Source organism: Neopelma chrysocephalum, unplaced genomic scaffold, assembly GCF_003984885.1.
Source record: "Neopelma chrysocephalum unplaced genomic scaffold, ASM398488v2 Primary Assembly neopelma1_42b, whole genome shotgun sequence".
Classification (NCBI taxonomy): Eukaryota; Metazoa; Chordata; class Aves; order Passeriformes; family Pipridae; genus Neopelma; species Neopelma chrysocephalum.
In genome coordinates, this window is record NW_020897701.1 from 1,155,151 (window position 1) to 1,175,051 (window position 19,901).

General features: G+C 37.6%; 1 protein-coding gene across 1 annotated transcript; it reads left to right on the forward strand.

The window, feature by feature from the left end:
• Positions 1 to 875: 875 nt before the first annotated feature.
• PLRG1 (pleiotropic regulator 1) lies at positions 876 to 19,383 on the forward strand. The gene is made up of 15 exons (XM_027676881.1): positions 876 to 965; positions 2,907 to 3,013; positions 3,232 to 3,374; positions 4,364 to 4,417; positions 5,962 to 6,055; positions 6,475 to 6,565; positions 6,726 to 6,827; positions 8,955 to 9,047; positions 9,440 to 9,589; positions 9,705 to 9,806; positions 10,312 to 10,414; positions 10,989 to 11,097; positions 12,604 to 12,743; positions 15,336 to 15,529; positions 16,504 to 19,383. Exons 1-15 carry the CDS (start codon positions 957 to 959, stop codon positions 16,561 to 16,563), a joined length of 1,551 nt encoding a protein of 516 aa, XP_027532682.1. The 5' UTR covers positions 876 to 956; the 3' UTR covers positions 16,564 to 19,383.
• The last annotated feature ends 518 nt before the right edge of the window (positions 19,384 to 19,901 follow it).

Genomic DNA, 19,901 nt, shown 5'->3' on the forward strand with positions numbered 1-19,901 from the left:
TTTCACAACCTACTCTTTGTCATGAGATGCAGGGCTTGCCAGGTCGTTCACATGCCTCAGTCTTCATCAAAATGAGGTCCTCTGGAGCTAAACTAAATATACTTTTCCCAAAAGACCAGCTATAATGGCTAGTACCCCATATTGCACCGGTTCTAAACTGTGTGGCTTTATCCTTGAGAACTTACGAGGAAAAGAGAAATGCTTAAAAGCTGTAGCTGCACGACCTACAACAATTGCAAGAAAAGCCGAGAATTTCTGTAAAACCGGGCTGACCAGGGCATATTCAAACCCTCAGGGTGAGGAAGCAGCGCACATGCGTCACCCGCCCCGGGGCGGGCAGCGAAGCCCCAGACGCCTTTCCCAAAGCTGAGCATCGCCCTCTCCCGGCCGGGCCCGGCCCCGAAGCGCTGTCCCGGGAGGGTCCCCCAGAGCGGGGCCGGGCCTGGCACCTCCCCCGGGCACAGAGACACGGGGTGGGGAAGGCTGGAAGGCACCACAGTGGGGCATCTGCTCCAACCTCCCTGCTCCAGCAGGGTCATCCTAGAGCACATGACACAGGATTGCGTCCAGACTGGGATATCTCCAGTGAGGGATACTCCGCGACCTCTCTGGGCACCTGCACAGTAAAGAAGTTCTTCCTCATGTTCAGGTGCCTCTTGTCCTGTTGCTCGGCACCACCGAGCAAAGCCTGGCTCTATCCCCTTGGCACCCTCGCCTTTGGATATTTTTCCGCTTTACAGAGGTGACTCGGACCGTCCGCTTCGGCAGCGTCAGCGGTACTCGAACCCGTGAGCCCCCGGCACACCGCGGGGCGCTGGGCATAACCCCGCCCCTTCTCTTGGCTGTCCCCGCCCCTCGGGCGTTCGTTTGCGTCACCTCCGGTGCGGCGCGGGCAGGCGGCGGAAGCGCCTCCATAGCGGCGGCGGAGGCGGCGACGGGGGAAGCTCGGCAGCGCCATGGCGGAGGTGAGGGGCTGGAGGGCCGTTGAGGCGCCTCGGGCGAGACCAGAGGGCGGTGCCGGGGCCGGGTCAGCGGGGCGAGTGGGGCCCGTGCGGGGACCGGTGCCGGGCATGAGAAGCGCCGCACCGGGCCTGCCACCGTCACTGCCCCCTCGGTGTGACAGGCCGCTGGAGGAAACTGAGGGGAGACCTCATCGTAGTCTACAGCTTCCTCACAAGGGGAAGAGGAGGGACAGACACTGATCTCTTCTCTGTGGTGACCAGTGACAGGACCCGAGGGAATGGCCTGAAATTGTGATAGGGGAGGCTTAAGCTGGATATTAGGAAAAGGGTCTTCACCCTGAGAGTGGTTGGGTGCTGGAACAGCGTCTTCAGAGAAGTGGTCGCAGTACCAAGCGTGACAGAGTTCAAGAAGCGTTTGCATGATGCTCTCAGACACATGATGTGACTCTTGGGGATTGGTCCTGTGTAGGGCCACGAGTTGGACTCGATGATCCTTGTGGGTCCCTTCCAACTCAGCAGATTCTGTGATTCTGGGGAAGTGATGCTATTTTGCCCAACCTCCGGAGAATTATTGGCTCTGTCAGCCCGTCAGGAAAACCGTAGGGGTTTTGTGAGGGTTTGGAAGTACAGGTGTGGAGAAGGGCACTGGTTTTATAGGCCATGGAGTTGTTACTGTGGGATGAATGTCATGCTCTTGTAAAAGTACATAGTGTTGTCAGAGTTATAGAAGAAGGTGCAAAGGCTGCTGCTCCATGCAACACTAAGAGGTGTTTTTTACAGAAGAGCATCTGTTAGAAATACTTGCAGAAGCTCCTTCCCTGTTTTGGAGGTGCTGTGTTACCTACTGCTTGTTTTGTGATGCCAACAGCTCTCTTGTTGAGTAGTAATTAGCTGCTGTAATGCTTATCTCTTTCTTTGGATGTATGAAATTCTTAACCCAGTTCCAAGTGTTAGGGATTTTTTCACTTAATGCCTGGAGTTTGCAGGAGCTCTGAGCCAGGGCAAAAAGAGCAAGGTGTAGGTGCTGCTGAGTTAGAAGGGTAACACACACTACAAAATGCGCTGATGAGTGAAGAGACAATTTTCAGAGCTTAACAGGGAAAGTACCTGCAGGGTGCATCTTGAAAGCTGGCCAGCTGAGTGATACTTGGTGCCAGAAGTTACTAATGTAGCTTCGAGTTTGTTGCCATTGTTTTTATCGACATACAGAACATACAGTCATGCAGAGCTTTGTACCAAAGGAATCAGGCTCAGATTTCTAATGATTTTTTAAATTAAGTTTAAAGAAAATACTAATAAAAACACGAGTTGTGCTGCTGATAAGCAAATATGCTTTTTAAGTTGATAGCTTTATAATTCTGCTTTTTGTTTTCTGAATGGAATCTAAAGTATGTTTTGCTAATAGAAACCAACAAAAATTACAAGAGGAAAACAAGTTTTGTCAGCTTTGATCCCACGTTTTCTCTGAGTAGATTGTGGCGCGTTAACACGAAGTGGCACTGAGCGCAGAAACTGATGATTGCCCTGGTTCTTTGTATGGTGGCAGTAAAGTAAAATTTACAGGAGGTTTTTTTCAGAATTGGTTCTTTATTTCCTACATACAGAAACAGAACTGGAAATGATGAGGGGAAAAAACTTGTGTACTCATGGATTTGTAATGTAGATACCAGTTCAAAAAGTTTGAACAAAGCATTTGGCTTGCTTTTCAAAGTTTTGTCAGTTTTCAAGAAGGGAATATTGTTTTGAATAAACACTGAAGTAAAACAATTAACAGATAATTTTTTAGTTTTCAAGACGATATGTGTTTTCTGTGAACTAAACAGTTGCATGCCATCTAAGAGTACTGAGATCTGAAATTGATCCTCAGTTTGATTTATGTTTCAGTTTTCAATTTTTTGTTTAAATATGTCCAAAAGTATTTCAATGCTCTTTTCTTTATTTTAGGAAGTCCAAAAGCATTCTGTGCACACACTTGTGTTCAGGTCTTTGAAGAGAACCCATGATATGTTTGTAGCTGATAATGCCAAGCCCATCCCATTAGATGAAGAAAGGTAAGTGCTGCTGCACTCAGTGAAGTTTAAGACTGTGTTAATGATTGCTCCTTCCAAGTCAGAAATTCAGGTGTGTCTGTAGTGTTAACAGTCTTGAGACAATAAAAATAGTAGAATAATGAAGTAAGTTTTGTAACATCCTCTGTAAAATATTTCAAAACTGAATAACAGTTCAGAAACTGGGGTGTGATCAGGATTATGCTTTACTCTTCCAACAGTCACAAAGTGAAAATGGCAGTGAAGCTGCGTACAGAGTACGGCTCAGTGTTGCACATGCCGACTCTCAAAGAGAACTTGAGAGAGAAAGGAGGTGCGAACACTGGGGATCCATATGGACACAAACAGTACTCTGGAAATCAAGGTTAGTTTGCTCTTAGTGGTGTATTTGCCCTTTCTTTTGTAACAGTCTCACTGACACGAAGTCTGAAGAATGCAATCCAGTGTTAATCCATTGCAGATAAATATGGGAATCAAAGTACGTTTTTTTGATTGGTATTTTTCTGGCTAGGGTCTGCAGGAGGTAAGTGATCCAGAACAAGAAGGAAGTTTGTTTTAACAGGTGCTGTGGATTTTTATAGTGATTCACTACTAAAAAGTAATTTTTGATAACATAAGTATGTGCTGCACTTAAGTGTTAAAAATGAGTAACGTATTTCTCTTTTTTGCAAGTTCATGATGATCAAGGGCATGCTCCTTTTTTTAATATTGTTTCATAGTATATTTACAGCCTTTTAGACGTACAATTTATAAACCAGAAAACTCTTTATTTCAAATCTGCAGGTTTTTTTAATTTATATTTTGTAATGTATAGCGTGTATATATTAGGTAGATCCATATAGAAATTTCTCTTCTAAAGGGGGCCAAATGCTGCCTCATTTTAATTGAGATAGTTGATATTTAGTTGAGATTTTGCCCAAGGTACTTTATTTGGAAGCAGTGTGAAAGATGCTGAAAGATAATGAAAATATTTGAAGAAAAAAACCTTTTTCAATTCTGACAACACAGACAACCAGTTGTCTTGACTGGCTTACATTTCAGAAACTGTGCTGTTTGTGTACTTGAATCCTTTTCCACGATATCTGCTTCAAAAGGCAGTAAGAAGATTTTTCTCTTGAGTCCCTTTCTCACAATTTAAATTAATTATTTTTTACAATTGAGTTTTAGAAAATGGAGGTAACCTGAACAAATTAAATTAATGAAAATGAGAAATGTCTGAGTACACTGGAAGTGGTTACTGGTTTCTTCTGCTTTGTATGACCTGCTCTGTTTTCCTCTGTTTGCTATTTGAGTGCATTATTTGCAGTGCAGTATAAAAGGTAATTATTAATAGAACATGTTGTTGCTCTTTAGGACAAGAAGTTGAGTATATGGTAACTGGTACACACCCATACCCACCTGGACCTGGTAAGTAAAATTTTGCAAGTGTTTGTATGGATTTTTTGGCTTCCTGTATGAACAAGACAGCCTCCATCCTAGCAGGAGCAGTCTTCCTCTTGATGTGAATCCATACTTGATAGTAGCGGATAATGCTATTCCATTCTTTCATAGTATTAACGCAGAAAGTTTTGGGGCTGGTAAATGTTCTGGGATAGAAGGTGGGAGGAGGATTTAGGTACAGATGCAGCTCACTGAGCCTTAGTGGATGTCATCGTTTGAATGGTCATTTTTTTCTATGAGGTTACACCTCCCTGGTAACATCATCACAAAAATGTTCTAGGAATCTCCTCTCCCAAGACCCACAGATCCCTGGTGCCTCCACTGTTGTGTCAGAGTTGCTCTTAGTATTTTGTTGTGAACAAGGAGGAGGTGGTTCACACCAGAAGGCAGTTGAATGACAATATGGAATATATCATGTTTTTCTTCACCAGAGCAGAAAGGTGTAGATTTCCCCACCTTGCTCTGAGGAAGAGACGTTAGGGTCTAATAATTTTAGTGTACTTTGGTTTTGTCAGTGCTTGGAAGGGTTATGTTTCTATGTTGGTACATTGGCCATTGCTAATTGTCACTGTTACTGATGAATCCTGCTCTGTTCTTGTGACAGCTTAGTTTTAGCTGCTGATCTTTTATTGTGCTTAAGTTTATTAAAATTACAGTGGAAAATCTGTTGTGTCTTGGTTTGTAAATTAACAAATGCGAGTGTTCAGTGGACCCTCAACCATTTAAAAAATGTGCATGGTTGCATGTAACTGTGGGATCAAGACTTGCTCACATTGGTTTCCTCAAGTTTAGTCTTCCTTTAATAGAATCATATGTTAGGGTTAAAAATCAGATTTCTTTTTTTGCTTTTTCTTGTGTTAATCTGAGTAGCTTGCCCAAATATTGGTTTTGTCATCAACTGGCAGAAGTTAACTTAGGAATAGAAATAAAGCAATGAGTTAAATTCACTAGTGTGCACCAAAACTATACTTTGCAAAGAGTTTTCAACTTTTTGATAAAAATTACCTGCTGTTCTTGAGATAAGGTTATAAATCCTAAGATGTAGTCTGAAATTCTCAGTGGAACTAAACCTTTTGTAGTTCTGGCACCACTGTGTGATGCCAACTACCACATAGGGATGGCATAATAAAGTGTACAAAAGGGCCCAAGTTAGCAAATTCTTCTCAGGATCATGTTTATTTCTGTGACGTTTGGATTTCCATAGCAGTTGAAGCTGGGTAAAAAGATGGATGCTGTTCCTAGTTAGACTCTTTTTGTTTCTAACACCAGAAACATTGTTTTCTACTCTAGAAATTGTTTACCTATATATGTAGTAGAATCAAGGTGGAGAGGATTTGGGCCAAAATAAAGATTGCAGTAGATTTGACTTGCATGTGAAAATGTCATTGAAGGATGAGGTTTAATATTACAGGCTAGTGTCAGGCTCTTGTTTGCAGTATATGTTTGTATAATACACTTCTGGAGAATTTCTGTTTAAAGGAGTTGTCTTTGACATGTTATTTCTCTTCAAGGTGTGGCTTTAACAGCAGATACTAAAGTCCAGAGGATGCCTAGTGAATCTGCAGCACAGTCCTTGGCTGTAGCACTTCCTGCTTCTCAGTCCAGGTACTGCTGTGTTACCTCATTACACTGTTGTTATCTATGGGAATTTCAAGGCAAATCACAGAAGTTGGGATAAGAGCTACTTTGAGTAATTAAAATATTCTAATTTTAAAATGTTTAAAGAAACTGCTTTTAGTGTGGCCAGGCATCGCTTTTCTGTACGCTTTTTTTTGTATGTCAGGAAAGGCAATGGGCAGAAGTTGGGACAAGGGAAATTCTTTTTAGGTAGAAGAAAAAAATGTGAAGCTTTGTGGGTGTCCTGTAATTTGAGGTGGCCAGGCCCTGGGCAGGTTGCCAGGAGAGGTTGTGGACTCTCCATCCTTAGAGGTGTACAACACTCAACTGCATGCAGCCCTGTGATACCTTATCACTCAGTAGGAGAAAGTTGATCACAATTCATCAACCGTTTTCATTCACCCTAGGTTGGATGCAAATCGGACAGCTGCTGGTGTGGGTGATGTTTACAGGCATGCTGGAATATCTGAGCGTTCACAGCCTCCTGGGATGTCCGTGGTAAGTCTGTTGCACATCTAATGTGAAAAGTACATGGTGTTGACCAGATTGCTTCTGAATCCATTTTTGTGTTGTGTGGAGATCAGAGTGAGAAGGCTTTAGGTTTTGGGCAAAGAGGTAAGCTACAAAACATAAGAGTAACCTTCCTTTTAACTTACAGGCTATGGTGGAAGCTGGTGGAAACAAAAATTCTGCATTAATGCCAAAGAAAGCTCCAACCATGCCCAAACCCCAGTGGCATCCACCTTGGAAACTGTACAGAGTAAGTTACAAATGATATGACATGAACATGCATATAAAAGTAAGAGAATATTTTATGTTCTATAAAGACCTCAAAGCATAATTTTTCTTCTCATGAACAAAAATGAAATTAAATGAAAAGTGATTGCAACTAAGTTATATACTCACACTCCTCAAATAACAAAGATGTTAAATTACAAACTTTTTTACTCTTTTGTAGCTGTATTGTGATAAATTTGCTAGAAAGTTTGTTTTTTCTTTTCTAGTGAGATTCTTTGGTGGAGGAACTCAAAGACAAGGTGCAAAATTCAAAACTAATAAAACACTGAAGAAATACTTTAGCACTGTCATTGTAATGAAATTATCTGAAAACACTTAAAGGCGCTCAGTGAATGAGTCATCAAGACTTCTTTTATTTGCAATGAAAATAGGGGAAAAAACTACGTTGTGTAATCACAAATTATCTCTACAGTTTAGATTGCTTGACTTCTAATCTTATTTTTGAAATGGTTTAATTTGCCTTTTAATTTTCTGAGCAGGTAATAATAGCCATTCCCCAAAAACCTCATGTCATTGAACTTTTTAATCATGACTATGACAGAGTAGCTGAATGGAGTTGAATGGAGAATCTCTAAGCCTTATGTATTGGTTCAGATATTTTAAACATTATTTTAACTTTTCTGGTGCATCTGTTTGAACATGTTTGTGATTTTTTTTCTGGTTCTTACTATGAAATTTAAACTATTCCATATTTTATCTGAAGAAGGGTGAATGTTACTTTAGAAATGTTATGCTTTCCTGATATTTTAAAATCTTATGCTCTAGTATCAGAATTGTATTGGTTTAGCACTGTTCATCTGAATATAGCACCGTATGTAGGCATTTACATTTTTAGAAGAGTCCTGAATGCTGTATTAGTTGGAAATCTGAAGGCTAATCTTAAAAAGTAGTTTTTGAACACAGCAGTATTGCAATGTGTTTGCTATAAAATTTAAAACAAATACCATTTGTAAGTAATGGCACTAAAATAAACCCATGAGAGATTTAAGGTAAACAAATGAAAAATGCCTACTTTTTAGGAGCACTTTCTTTTCAGAGAAATACTGTAAATACAGTTCAAGTCACTGTACATACACATATGTATTCTACATACAACCACTTTTAGTGAAGGTTTGTTGTCAAAATCCTTGCTCAACAGGACAAAAGCTTGTTCAGACAACTCAGAAATAGAAGCATAGATGGAACACCAAATGTGGGTTTCATCTATGTGTTGCTTAAGATTTACCTATTAACTGTTTTTCCTAAGCTTGTTTTGAAGTTGTTTGTGAAAGATGGGGACTTAATATAGGTCAGATGAATAATTTCTTAGATTTCTCCCCAGAAATGCCCATTTCTATTCCTATACTAGGAAGAACTCTAGACAGCTATCTCAGATGCTTGTGGCTGTGATCTTGTGATCAGAAGAATCCACTTTAGCTTTCCAAAGTATTTCTGCCTAAGAAGCTTTGTTGTGTTTGAAGTCTTTTGAAATGAGCTGTATGACAGTACATGAAATATGACATTCAGTGGGTTTTGAGTTTAGCTGTCTGACTTCGGAGAAACGAGAGAAACAGAAAGGCTGCTGGAAGCAAGGCATGTATTGGCAGAGCTTTTCTTTTCAGATCAGCCTCCATTACTTTGTAACCAGAAAGTTTCTGACACGCTCATATTACCTCTCATTTGGGGAAAAGGAGGTGATGGTGTTTGAGAGGTTATTATATAGCAGTATGATTTAATAGCCAATATTTTTATAATTGTTCTTTGTATAAGCACTGTGTGGCAGCATAAGGAACCTTTGCTCAAATAGTCTTTCTCTGCAAAGCTTCAAGTGTTGAGCCGCAGTGTTACGGACTCTTAAAGGATGTGGACAAGTTGCTTGTAGGAACAGGGTCTTTCCATATTACGAGTTCCCCAAGTCTCGTGTATGACATGTAAATTTCTAGTTGTCTCTTCATTTAACTAAAGTAGAATCAAACTTTCTTTGGATCTCATTTCACATTTGACTTTTCTTGGTGAATACTAGCAAATTGCAGTGTTGGAGAATGAAAATTACATTAATAGATGTATATGTATTATTTCTGATTTAGAAGAGTGTTTGTTCTTTCTGAAGGTTATCAGTGGTCACCTGGGCTGGGTGAGATGTATTGCAGTAGAACCAGGAAATCAGTGGTTTGTTACTGGCTCTGCTGACAGAACCATAAAGGTAAGAGGTTGGAAGAAATTACTGACAAAGTTTGCAGGGGGTGGATCTTTTTGTTCTCTAGTTATGTAAAAATGTCTTTAGCCCTTGCAAGCAATTTCTTGGTTACTGTTTGCAGAATAATGAACTGCAGAACATTTTTTTTCCTTTTATTGCTTTGCCATAAAGGATTTGTGGAGTAGTACTACTTCTTTTCTTGATATTTCATTTATTACATGGTAATAAATGTATTGGTAATAAATGTATTGGTAATAAATGTATGGTAATAAATGTATCTGGAAAGCAAATGTTTGTTAATTTACAGTGCAGCAGAATCAGTTACATCTGGGCTGTTTATCCAGACTATCACTGTAGAACTTTTACCTGCCTACCTCAAAATAACTATTTTGATGCAGATTTGGGACCTTGCTAGTGGCAAATTGAAATTGTCTTTGACGGGACACATCAGTACTGTACGAGGAGTGATAGTAAGTGCAAGAAGTCCATACCTCTTTTCCTGTGGAGAAGACAAACAAGTGAAATGCTGGGATCTTGAGTACAATAAGGTAAGCTGTTATTTCTTTATTTGATTTAATTGGTGGTGGTAAATATAAAAATCAAAGCATTTAGAATATTCTTTCAATTATCAGTTTGTGTTTTTTGTGGTTTTTGTTCATCTAGGTTATCAGACATTACCATGGTCATCTAAGTGCTGTCTATGGTTTAGACTTGCATCCAACAATAGATGTACTGGTAACATGTAGCAGAGATTCAACAGCACGAGTAAGTATAGCATTGTTGCATTTTAACATCTTCATATGTGTGTTTCAATATCTTTCATTTGTAAAAACAAGCACTTACCGAAAGTTAACATCAATCTAGATGAAATACTCAGTTGATTGGTGTTAGCTTTGACCTATGTTGTTGGGAAAACTGAAGCCCAAATACACAAACGTGCAATGTCACTTCAGGGTAACATTTTATTTCTTAATTTAGTAGGTAGACTGCATAGTATATGTAGGATTGCTTAGTATTTGAAGATGATACGGTCTGTGGGGACTTAAATTATCCATATGCCTAGAAATTCACTGGGAGGCTCCCTGCTCGCCTTGAAGTTTGCCAGCTGAGGCAGTTTTGTGATGAATTGTTGGATGAAAAGTATCACCTAAATACCATTATGTAACCTTTAAGGCTATGGCAAGAAAATCATGTAATCGATGACAGTGCCTAAAATACATCGAATATGCACCTGTTACTGACCTCTGTCATATTTACTGTGAATTCCTAGATTTGGGATGTAAGGACGAAGGCCAGTGTGCACACACTATCGGGACACACAAATGCAGTAGCGACAGTGAAGTGCCAAGCTGCAGAACCACAAATTATTACAGGTATAGTGGGCATGGTTTCATGAGTAACATGATTGAAAAACCTAATAATTAGGTTTGTTCAGTAATTGTGTGAGGTTTGTAATACTATCTTCGTGAATTCTTTGTGAATTTACTCAATTTCTCTTACTAGTTTTCTGTGGAAAATGGGCCATGCAATGGTCCATACTGTTAATGATACGTTTAAGCAAATACGGCAATGCATTGTTTGAATGTTTTTCTGCACTTCTTTTTTGTCTGGTTACATTTATGTTGTAATATGCATGGAGACTTGTATTTTCTGTGGTATTTCACAGTTCTCCCCAATTCAGTTGTGTCCAGTACCATGGTTAAGTGTTCATCTTCTTATCTGTTATGTCAAAATCTAGCTTTGCAGTGTAACTTCTTAGTTCATCTTGAATTTCAAACTGAGTAAAAGTCTCTTGCAACCCAGGATCTTTTTTGTCTGAGATAGTGTTAGCACTATATTTTTGTCTCTATCACATCTAAATTTTTGTCTGCCTTATCAAAGTAGTGATTGTGATAGAATCAGTGTGATGGTTTCTACTATTTTTTTTACATTTTCTTTTCACTTTAGGCAGTCATGACACAACCATACGGCTCTGGGATTTAGTGGCAGGAAAAACTCGTGTTACTTTAACAAATCACAAGAAATCTGTAAGAGCAGTAGTGCTACATCCAAGACAGTAAGTTTTCCTCATTCTTTTACACTTTCACAGTTCAAAGCTTTGGAAGGTGACAAAGCCAATGTGAGTGATGATTTAGAATGGCGGGGCATAATAACGTGAGAAACTAATGTACTTAGAATGATGTAAAAATGTATGTATCAATTATCAAATACAGTTCACTACACTGATTGTGTTTCCTTACTATTGGCATTGGTGTACATTAGCAATCGTGAGAATGTCTTATATCCCCAGGGTTACTTATGTGTGTGCCTTTTATTCAGTCCTTAAAAAATCAGTGATACAGGGCTTGTGAGGCTAATAACAAATATGTAACTGAATGATCATTGGGAGAAAGTGGTTTTGTAATGTGCCATTGCATGTGTGATTATTGCTAAAGGAGGCAGTGATTAATCAAATGGCCTTTTTTCTTTGAGAATGTGGTTCACTGCACAAGACGTTTCAATCTAACTGGCTGTAAAAAAGAAACTTACTGTGAGAATTGAATCTTTAAAGCAGATGTTGGAAGTGCTCTGAATTTAGATGCTGTATTTTGATGGACCAACAGTTGCCTATTTGGATAAATCCTCATTAAAAAGGAATTCACATAGAACTCCAGTACTTCTGGGTGTTTAATATTTTAAAATTACATTCTATCAGTGCAGAAATTCAGAATCTTTGATATGAATAAATTTTGATCCTATCTGTACCTGAAAAATTTTATAGCCTGTTAGCTATAGCAGAGAAACCCCCTAGTTTTACTTATATTCTGGAAAAAAACCATAATTCTTGTTTCAGATTCACGAATTAAACCTTTTTGAAAATAAGCTTGAGGTGTTCTTGTCAAACAGTAGCAACTGTCAGCCTATATTTCAGTATTTCTGTATTTTTTTAATATTCTGGGTTTTTTTTGTTATACTTATTTTTTTAGTTGTAGAATTTATAAAATCGCAAATCTCTTAGACATTGTAACAAGTAAAAGTATTCCTACAGGCTTTTGTATGCACTACCCAAATAACCGTGTAACTGCTTGCACATGTTAAAATTAAGGAATTTATTATCTTAGGGTAACTCAGTGAAAGAAAATATCTTTCTTAGTTACTTTTTTTCAGTGCTTTATCCTTGGCTGTGTAGTTTTGGAAGACGAGCCAATACTGGGCATTTTGCTTAGGGTTTGTTGCTTTTTTTTTCCTGTTACCTTTGCTGATGATGCCCTTATACTTGAAAATTTGTCAGAATAACAACTGATCAGAACTTAATGTGCATTTAAAATATTTATTTACATATTAAATCCTATGCCAGATAGGATGTTATAAAGTTTAGTCTGTGGAACAGAAAGAAAACAATAGAAATGATAATTCATGACTTCATAAAATTGCTTAATTTTATGTGAAGTAAATATGTCAGAAAAGCAGTTCTAGTATTAAGTAATTTTGCAACTAGCATTTGGCAGTAGTTTTAGTGAAGGACGTTTGCTCTCCCTACAGCTACTCTGAACTTTAATATAATGTGTTTATTTTCTTTCAGTTACACATTTGCATCTGGTTCTCCAGATAATATTAAGCAGTGGAAATTCCCAGATGGAAACTTCATTCAGAACCTCTCTGGCCACAATGCTATTATCAACACACTGGCTGTAAATTCTGATGGTGTTCTGGTCTCAGGAGGTAAAAATGAGAAATACACATTTCCTCTCCACTCCCCCATGTGCATGTGGCTGCAGGTCTTTAGGCAAAGACGCTCACTTGAGCTCTGCTTTATCTGGGCCTATAAGTCTGCTACAGCACACCATTTCATTTATAGTGAGTTGGGCCAGTTTTATCTTCTTGGATGTTACTGAGCTGCATGCACAAAAATGTATTTGAAGGACTTCTAATGTGCTGCAGGGAAGAGGTTTCCTCTTCTCCACTGGCTGCTGCTGCAAGGCTACGGAATCCCTCCGTTATGATCCACTGATCATTAGTGCCTCCTCAAGAGTTAGTGACATGATGATGCAGTGATAATGGATAGAGGATATAGAATCATCTTGCGAAAGCTTGCTATACTGCTTTGATGTGGATGCTTCTCTGTTTTTTTTATGCAGCACAAATGCATTGGCTCTGTTATCTTCAAGTTTTTTGCACATATTTTCTGATGTTGTCTTTGTGTCTATTAAAATCTGATTTGGTCCTGTGAATCAAAGTCATGTTTACTCAGCAGTATTAAATGTTCTTAAATTAAGAAACCAGCCACTTGGCTCCAGTGCCTGTGGGAGGATTTTGAATCTATTGTTATACATCAGTTTAATTCTTTCATTCAAAAACTTCAAGGATTTAATATCCTGTGGTACATTAGAGTATTGTTACTGGTCTGTGAGCTCCCAAAGTCTTAGAACTATTAGTTTGTGTTCATGTACCTATATTGTGGGAGTAGAAAAAGCATCCTGAATGCTTACTGTTATCTAATCATGAATAGTTTAGTGTAAGAACATTTATCTCATATTGTAGGTAGCATTTTTCTCTATATTACATGACACTGTAATAAAAATCTTTTATTCCAAGTATGTGTTACTGAAACCATAATCTGAGAGTTTTTTATGTTTGTACAAGACTATTTTTAGTGGCAAGCTTTTTGGAAAGTGGCTTCTAGAAATCCCAGCTGGATCTATTTGTTAAGGCATTGTGCCTGCATAGGAGGGAGAGGGGTACATGTGTTTATAATGTAGCTGCTGTTATAAACAGGAAATGAGTAAACAGTGTGGAAAAAGGAAATGCTAATTTACAACTTGAGAGATGAGCTCTAGAGAAACAGTCTTAAGATTGCTTAGGAAAACACAGTTACAGCAGGAGACTAAACCCAAATCTCTGAGGTCCTAGACTAGTTGCTGGGAGAGCTCTAGCAGTCTGAGGCAAATTGAGAGGTGATACTGTATTGCTCCACATAACTTGCAGAGCCTGAATTTTCATCTGTTGGTTTTGTCTAATCTTTTGGGTAGTTGCAAGCAAGGATGGGACTCAATTCACAGCATCACAGGTGATAAGTCAGACAGTATAAGACAGTTCAATGAACTTGCAGAGGGATACTTACAAGAAACATTTCTGTGTTTGTAACCAGAGCATAAAAAGAATAAAGTCAAGTTACACCGTGAAATACTGAAATGCACTTGGTCATTTAATACAGTATGTGCTATTGGCTGGGGATGTGAAGTAGGATGGAAATGTGCTAAGCAGGAGTTGGAAAATAGCCAGTTATATTGTTACCTTAGCCTGGTTATGTTTTCAAGTATGTATAAAAGTTTGGATAAAGCTGTGTTTGACAACTGGCTCATTCATAGTGAGAACAAGAACTTAACAAAATACTTTCATTATTATTTGAAGACACTTCTGGAACATCCTTGTAAGACTTTTCTATGTTAGTAGTAGAGTCTTAAAAAACCCCTTTTCCTTCTCCACATAAAAACCCCACTATTATTTTAAGAATTTTATTTGTGCCTTTTTAAAAATTAAAATCTGAATATTGATTTCCCCCTTTACATTCTCATGCTATCTACAGCAACTTCAAAGAAGTTGATGCTAAATTAAAATATGTTGATGTTACCTTGGAGTATTCTACTGTAGAAATACCCTGCTTGAAACATCTGCATTTCTTGTTGAGCTGGCAGCTGTGGAGAAATTTGAATTTTAATAGATCTACTTTGGCTAGATAATGCTTTGGGAGGGTATTGTTTTTTGTAACTGAAAAATTGTCTTGAGAGCATCCTTCCGAATACAGAGTTGAGATGGTTGTGAATGCCCTGTAGCTGATGCCAGTAGCAGTAAAATGACAGTGGTTTAAGTTGTATTTGGAATAAAACATCTTCAAACATTAAACCTATTTTGCATTAACTAAGAGTCCTAAATGTCCTAATCTCTTTGGCAAGATGATGCCTCTTTGTTCAGCTTTAGTGGAGCTACTGAACAGGGAGCTTGATATTCAGAATGCCAGTCCTTACTGTGCTTCCAAAGCAACTTGCTGCAATTGCCTTTTAATGTAATGTATCATCTCTCTGGATTGTCTGATGACAACTGAATGAGATTGTGAGGAAGCTTCCATCAGCCTTTCTTAACTAAGAAGGAAAACAGCAGAAAATCAGAAAACTTTCTGGGTATACTGAGCTATTCTACATGAATGTTATATGATGTATTCCTGATGTATTTATTAGTTGTTAATGATACTGTTTTTAGCAAACAGATACAAATTAACTGGTCAAAATACTAAGTTTGTTTGTTTGTTTGTTTTAGCTGATAATGGTACTATGCATCTTTGGGACTGGAGAACTGGATACAACTTCCAGAGAGTACATGCAGCTGTACAGCCAGGCTCTTTGGACAGTGAATCGGGAATATTTGCTTGTGTTTTTGACCAGTCAGAAAGCAGATTGCTAACTGCTGAAGCTGATAAAACCATAAAAGTATACAAAGAAGATGATACTGCGGTATGTCAAAGTGTCTTTTTAAAGTATTTTCAGGAAATAAAAAAAAATTCTAACAAATATAACACATGTCTATAGGGGACATGTACAGATTTGTGTAATCCATTTTATTGAAGTTTGAAAGCCATATGTAATAGCATTAAGAGGTAGATAGTTTCTGCATTCCTAATTCTTATTATATGCTATAGTACAAATAAGTGTTAGGTCTGTCAGCTCTTCTGCAAAAGACCTTTGTGATGAAGTTTGGAGAAATCTGAATACAATAACGTACATTGTGTTTTGAACCCAGTGGGGAACTGTGTGTGGTTGTATTGATCAAAACATGGGAATTAGCAAAAGGATTGCACTTCAAAGATTTATTGTACTTCTGTATATGATCTAGTTATTGGCCTTGACCATTTTGAGAATTCAGAGTAGCTGATTTTCAAACTGTTATTCTCAAATCTGAATCCATTTACCTGTGGAGAAGACAACAAGTGATTGTATAGTTTATCGGTGTATGTCTTCAATACAAAATATAAGGATTTTTATTATACCTTGGAATTTTTGCACTGAATTAGATTTGGAGCAACTCTTAGATATAAAGGAATAAGAAATGTTGTATCCATTTTGCAGTTGGGCAAACTGCAGACTCCGTGGCATCTGCCAATACTGATGTAGGTATCTCTGGACGGACTGTAACTGGGATTCTTGTTCATGTGCTTTGATAACCACAATGTTGTTTCTGAAATGCCATTGGCAACTTGATTTTTTGCCTTGTTGGAAAAAAAAAAAGAGAAAATAACAAAACAAGTGTTGGTATGAGATGATAGAAAATTTCATCTGGGTAAATTAATAACATAGTAAATTAGGTACTTATAATACTACATACAAAATAGAGTATATATACTTGATGAGTAATATTTTAATCTAAATCCTAATTATAGGTGAGTTTCAAGTTCAAAATAATCCTTACAAGATTTTTCTTTTCCCTTTAGACTGAGGAAACTCATCCTGTCAGCTGGAAACCAGAAATTATCAAGAGAAAACGATTTTAATGCGGCAACATACTACTTCTGTAATTTTGTTTTGGCCTTCCTGAGAGCATTCAGTCACATTTTGTTCTGCCTAGAACAGCAGAGCAAAAAGTCAGCTAAGTCATTGCTATTTCAACATGTTTTATAATAAATTTTATTTCTCTTTCCTTTTGTCTTTCTTTGTTGTGATCCCAGCAAACCAGTTGCAGCTGTTAACTTTGTGGAGCATGTATAGTTCATGAAAAGGATAGATGTGCAGGTGGTTATTTTTTTAGACTTACACACTCAATAGATTCTTATAAAAATATTTTGATGAGCTAGGTTTTCTGAAAGACCCTTGTTTGACCTCAAAAGTTGATTGCAAATTTATGCATAGGAGCCATCTTCTGGGAATTTCTTGGGGACACTTGGATTTTAGACCAGTATAGTTTACTGTACATATGCTAAATAGATATTAAATTAGAGTAACAGTAATCTAGAAAGAAGCAGAACAACACAATAATAAGGTAGTTTGCTTTATAAACACAGCCACTGAGCATTGTTGGTGCTGTGTTATGGAATGAAATGGATCTTCAAAGTGTTTCTTTCCTTAGGAAAGCTTTCAAATGCAAGTACTCATCTTCACTTATATTATTTCAGATTGGACCTTCTGTAACAAGGACTGCTGTCAAATCATATTGTTCACAGGTGCTGCAGGGTTAGGACCAGTTGACTTCCTTTGTAAATCAGCTGTTTTTTCCACTTATCTAAAGCATATATGACAGTAGAGTCCAGTGAACTTTTAAGCTTGAGGAAAAACTTCAGTAATTTAAGCCTTAATTTTACAGTTTGCTGTCTTCCCATGATTTTAGGAAGGAGTTTAAAATAAATAAACTCTTACTGAAAGATAATTTGTACTTCTGAAGGGACAAGTCGTTCATTGGCTTTACAAATAGTCACATAACAAGAACTAAACATATAAGCCTCCTTGCTACTGCTTATCTGTCCTGTCTGTGCTGCTCTTAAGCGCTTCACAGGGCAGTGGAGAAAATCATTAAGTTATCAGGCCATTCAGTTGTTGGCAACTTTGCTAGTGGTGTTAATAGCTGCACTGGCAAGTTTCATGCTGGGTAGATGCTGAGAATTAATCTGTGGCCACAGCACTGATAGCAAGCAGTTCACAATAATTATTTCTATTTGCCAGCCTGTCTTCTTTCAAATCTGAGTTTTATGTTAGAGAAATGAGTTATTTGCAATGTAACTTACAGAAAGCTAGTAAAACTAAGTGTTGTTTATATTATGAGAATTTTTGTCTTTTTATGATGCACAGGAGGTCTTGTATATATACTCTGAATGTTTGACAATGTCATTTTAAGGAAATCCATGCTGCATAAATAACTGAATTTTGGTTGACAGCTATTGTCTAAAGCAACTTCACAAAAAGGGTGAGGAGTATTTGGTATTTACGAGTTGGATTAAACATCTTTTATTTGAATGGTAACTTGAACTTTTCTGGATCTTGATTACTGCTCTTTCCATTTTAACTAACATAACAGGTAAAAATACAGGGTATGGCTTATGCATGTTGTATACCGCTGCTAATGATTTGTTCCAGAAATCCATGAATTATTGCTGTTACACAGAATTTTCTTGCTCACAGTGAAATCCTCTTTAGGAAACTAGAGTGGAGAGAAAGAACTTACTTGAAAATGGGTGGGATTGTAGAGGATTTTTGTTTTTTAAGAAGTGTCTATTTCTTTTGATAGTTTGGAATTAGGATGGAGAAATTACGGATCTTGGCTCACTGTTCTAGCACATCTTTTCTGTACCGACATTTTCCTTTAGAAACTGCATTTATTCCACTGTTTATCACTTTGAAGAGATATCAGAAAGTCTCCTACAGAACCTGTGTTTCTTCTCTGGACTTCTGTAGGAATCTGCTATCATGGGGCAGTGGTTGCCTGGGCATTCTTTTTTGTGCCCTAGGTCAAGATTTGGTTTGTAAATTAAAGGCTGCGCACTATTACTTGGGATAATACGTTTCCTTTTTGGCTTTCTAGTATGTTGTCCCAGTTCTAAGTGTGATTTTTTTTTTTCTTATTTGTATTCTTGAGCATTTGATTTACTTGTTCTTTTCCTTCCCAGCAGTTTTTTCTTCCCCTTGACAGTAAAGTGAATATCATCACATATACTTCTGTAAATATTGTTTATGGTACATCAAGATTATTAGATATCATTTAACTGCTTCTCTAGTTCAAAGCAAGCCTAGATAGTGAGTTGTGACACACATAGGTCTGATCGTGTAGGATACACAGTGACATTAGATTTGTCCATGTAAATCATAAGGTGAAGCAGAAGAGGAGGATCTGGTCTACTGGGTGTATTTCCATGGTTCTGGAAAGCATTGCACTGCAATGTCAGTTTAAGTAATCTTGAATGGGACTCTAATCTCAGAAAATAATTATTGTCCTTAGTTTCATAAAATTTGATGTTGTCTTCTGTATATGATCAAATAATTTCTACCACAAACCCTGAATTTTGTTTTATACTGTACATAATTGCAGAGAAGTAAGAAAATGGTTTTTGTTTGTAACATAAAAAAGTGTACCTAGTAACAGGGATAAATTTCAAGATCACTCTTGGCTGTATACTAAAGCATACAATGTAACCTATGCAACTAAAATGCTGTTGTTTCCTGGCAGCATGAAAGTTGTGCAGAACAGTATGTCTTTGGCAACTTAAAGGCTTACAGATGTTAAGTCTTTAATAGCCAATTTCTTTTTAGTTCTGTCGAGTTAGAATTAAAGTGCACCTGATGTGACAGCAATTTAGCCATCAATAAAACCTTCCATACAATATGAATTCATGTCTTTTTTTCCATTATGGTTTTTGTAGTAAGAAGAACAAAAACCAACTAAATATGTATTGAAAATGAAAGTAATTTAGGATTAGAATGGACTGTTTCCCATAGTACAGTGACAAATATTTTTGTGTATCAGCTGTAATGGGAAGAGAGAAGGTATTGATTGTTATTTTCTGGAGAGCTTCCGGTCTGCATGAAGGGACTAGCAAAACAAATGCAGAATTGTTCATGTATTTTCTCTAACATGTTTAAAAAAAATTAATTCAAACCTCTCTGGAGTTAAGTATGAGTTCTAAGATGACTTGTGGATGAGAGCTTTGTGGGTGGAAGAAAGCTTAGAGTTAAACTAATTTTGTCTTAATGGGAGCAAATTAAAAGAATATTTCTCTACATGTCATGTGAAAATTTGATCATGAAATCAATGGGGGTTTATCACTGAATTTTGAAGTCATTATTTCACACAGTGGGTTTTTGTTGTTTGGTTTGGTTTGTTTTTTTTTTTCCCCTCCAGTGAGTT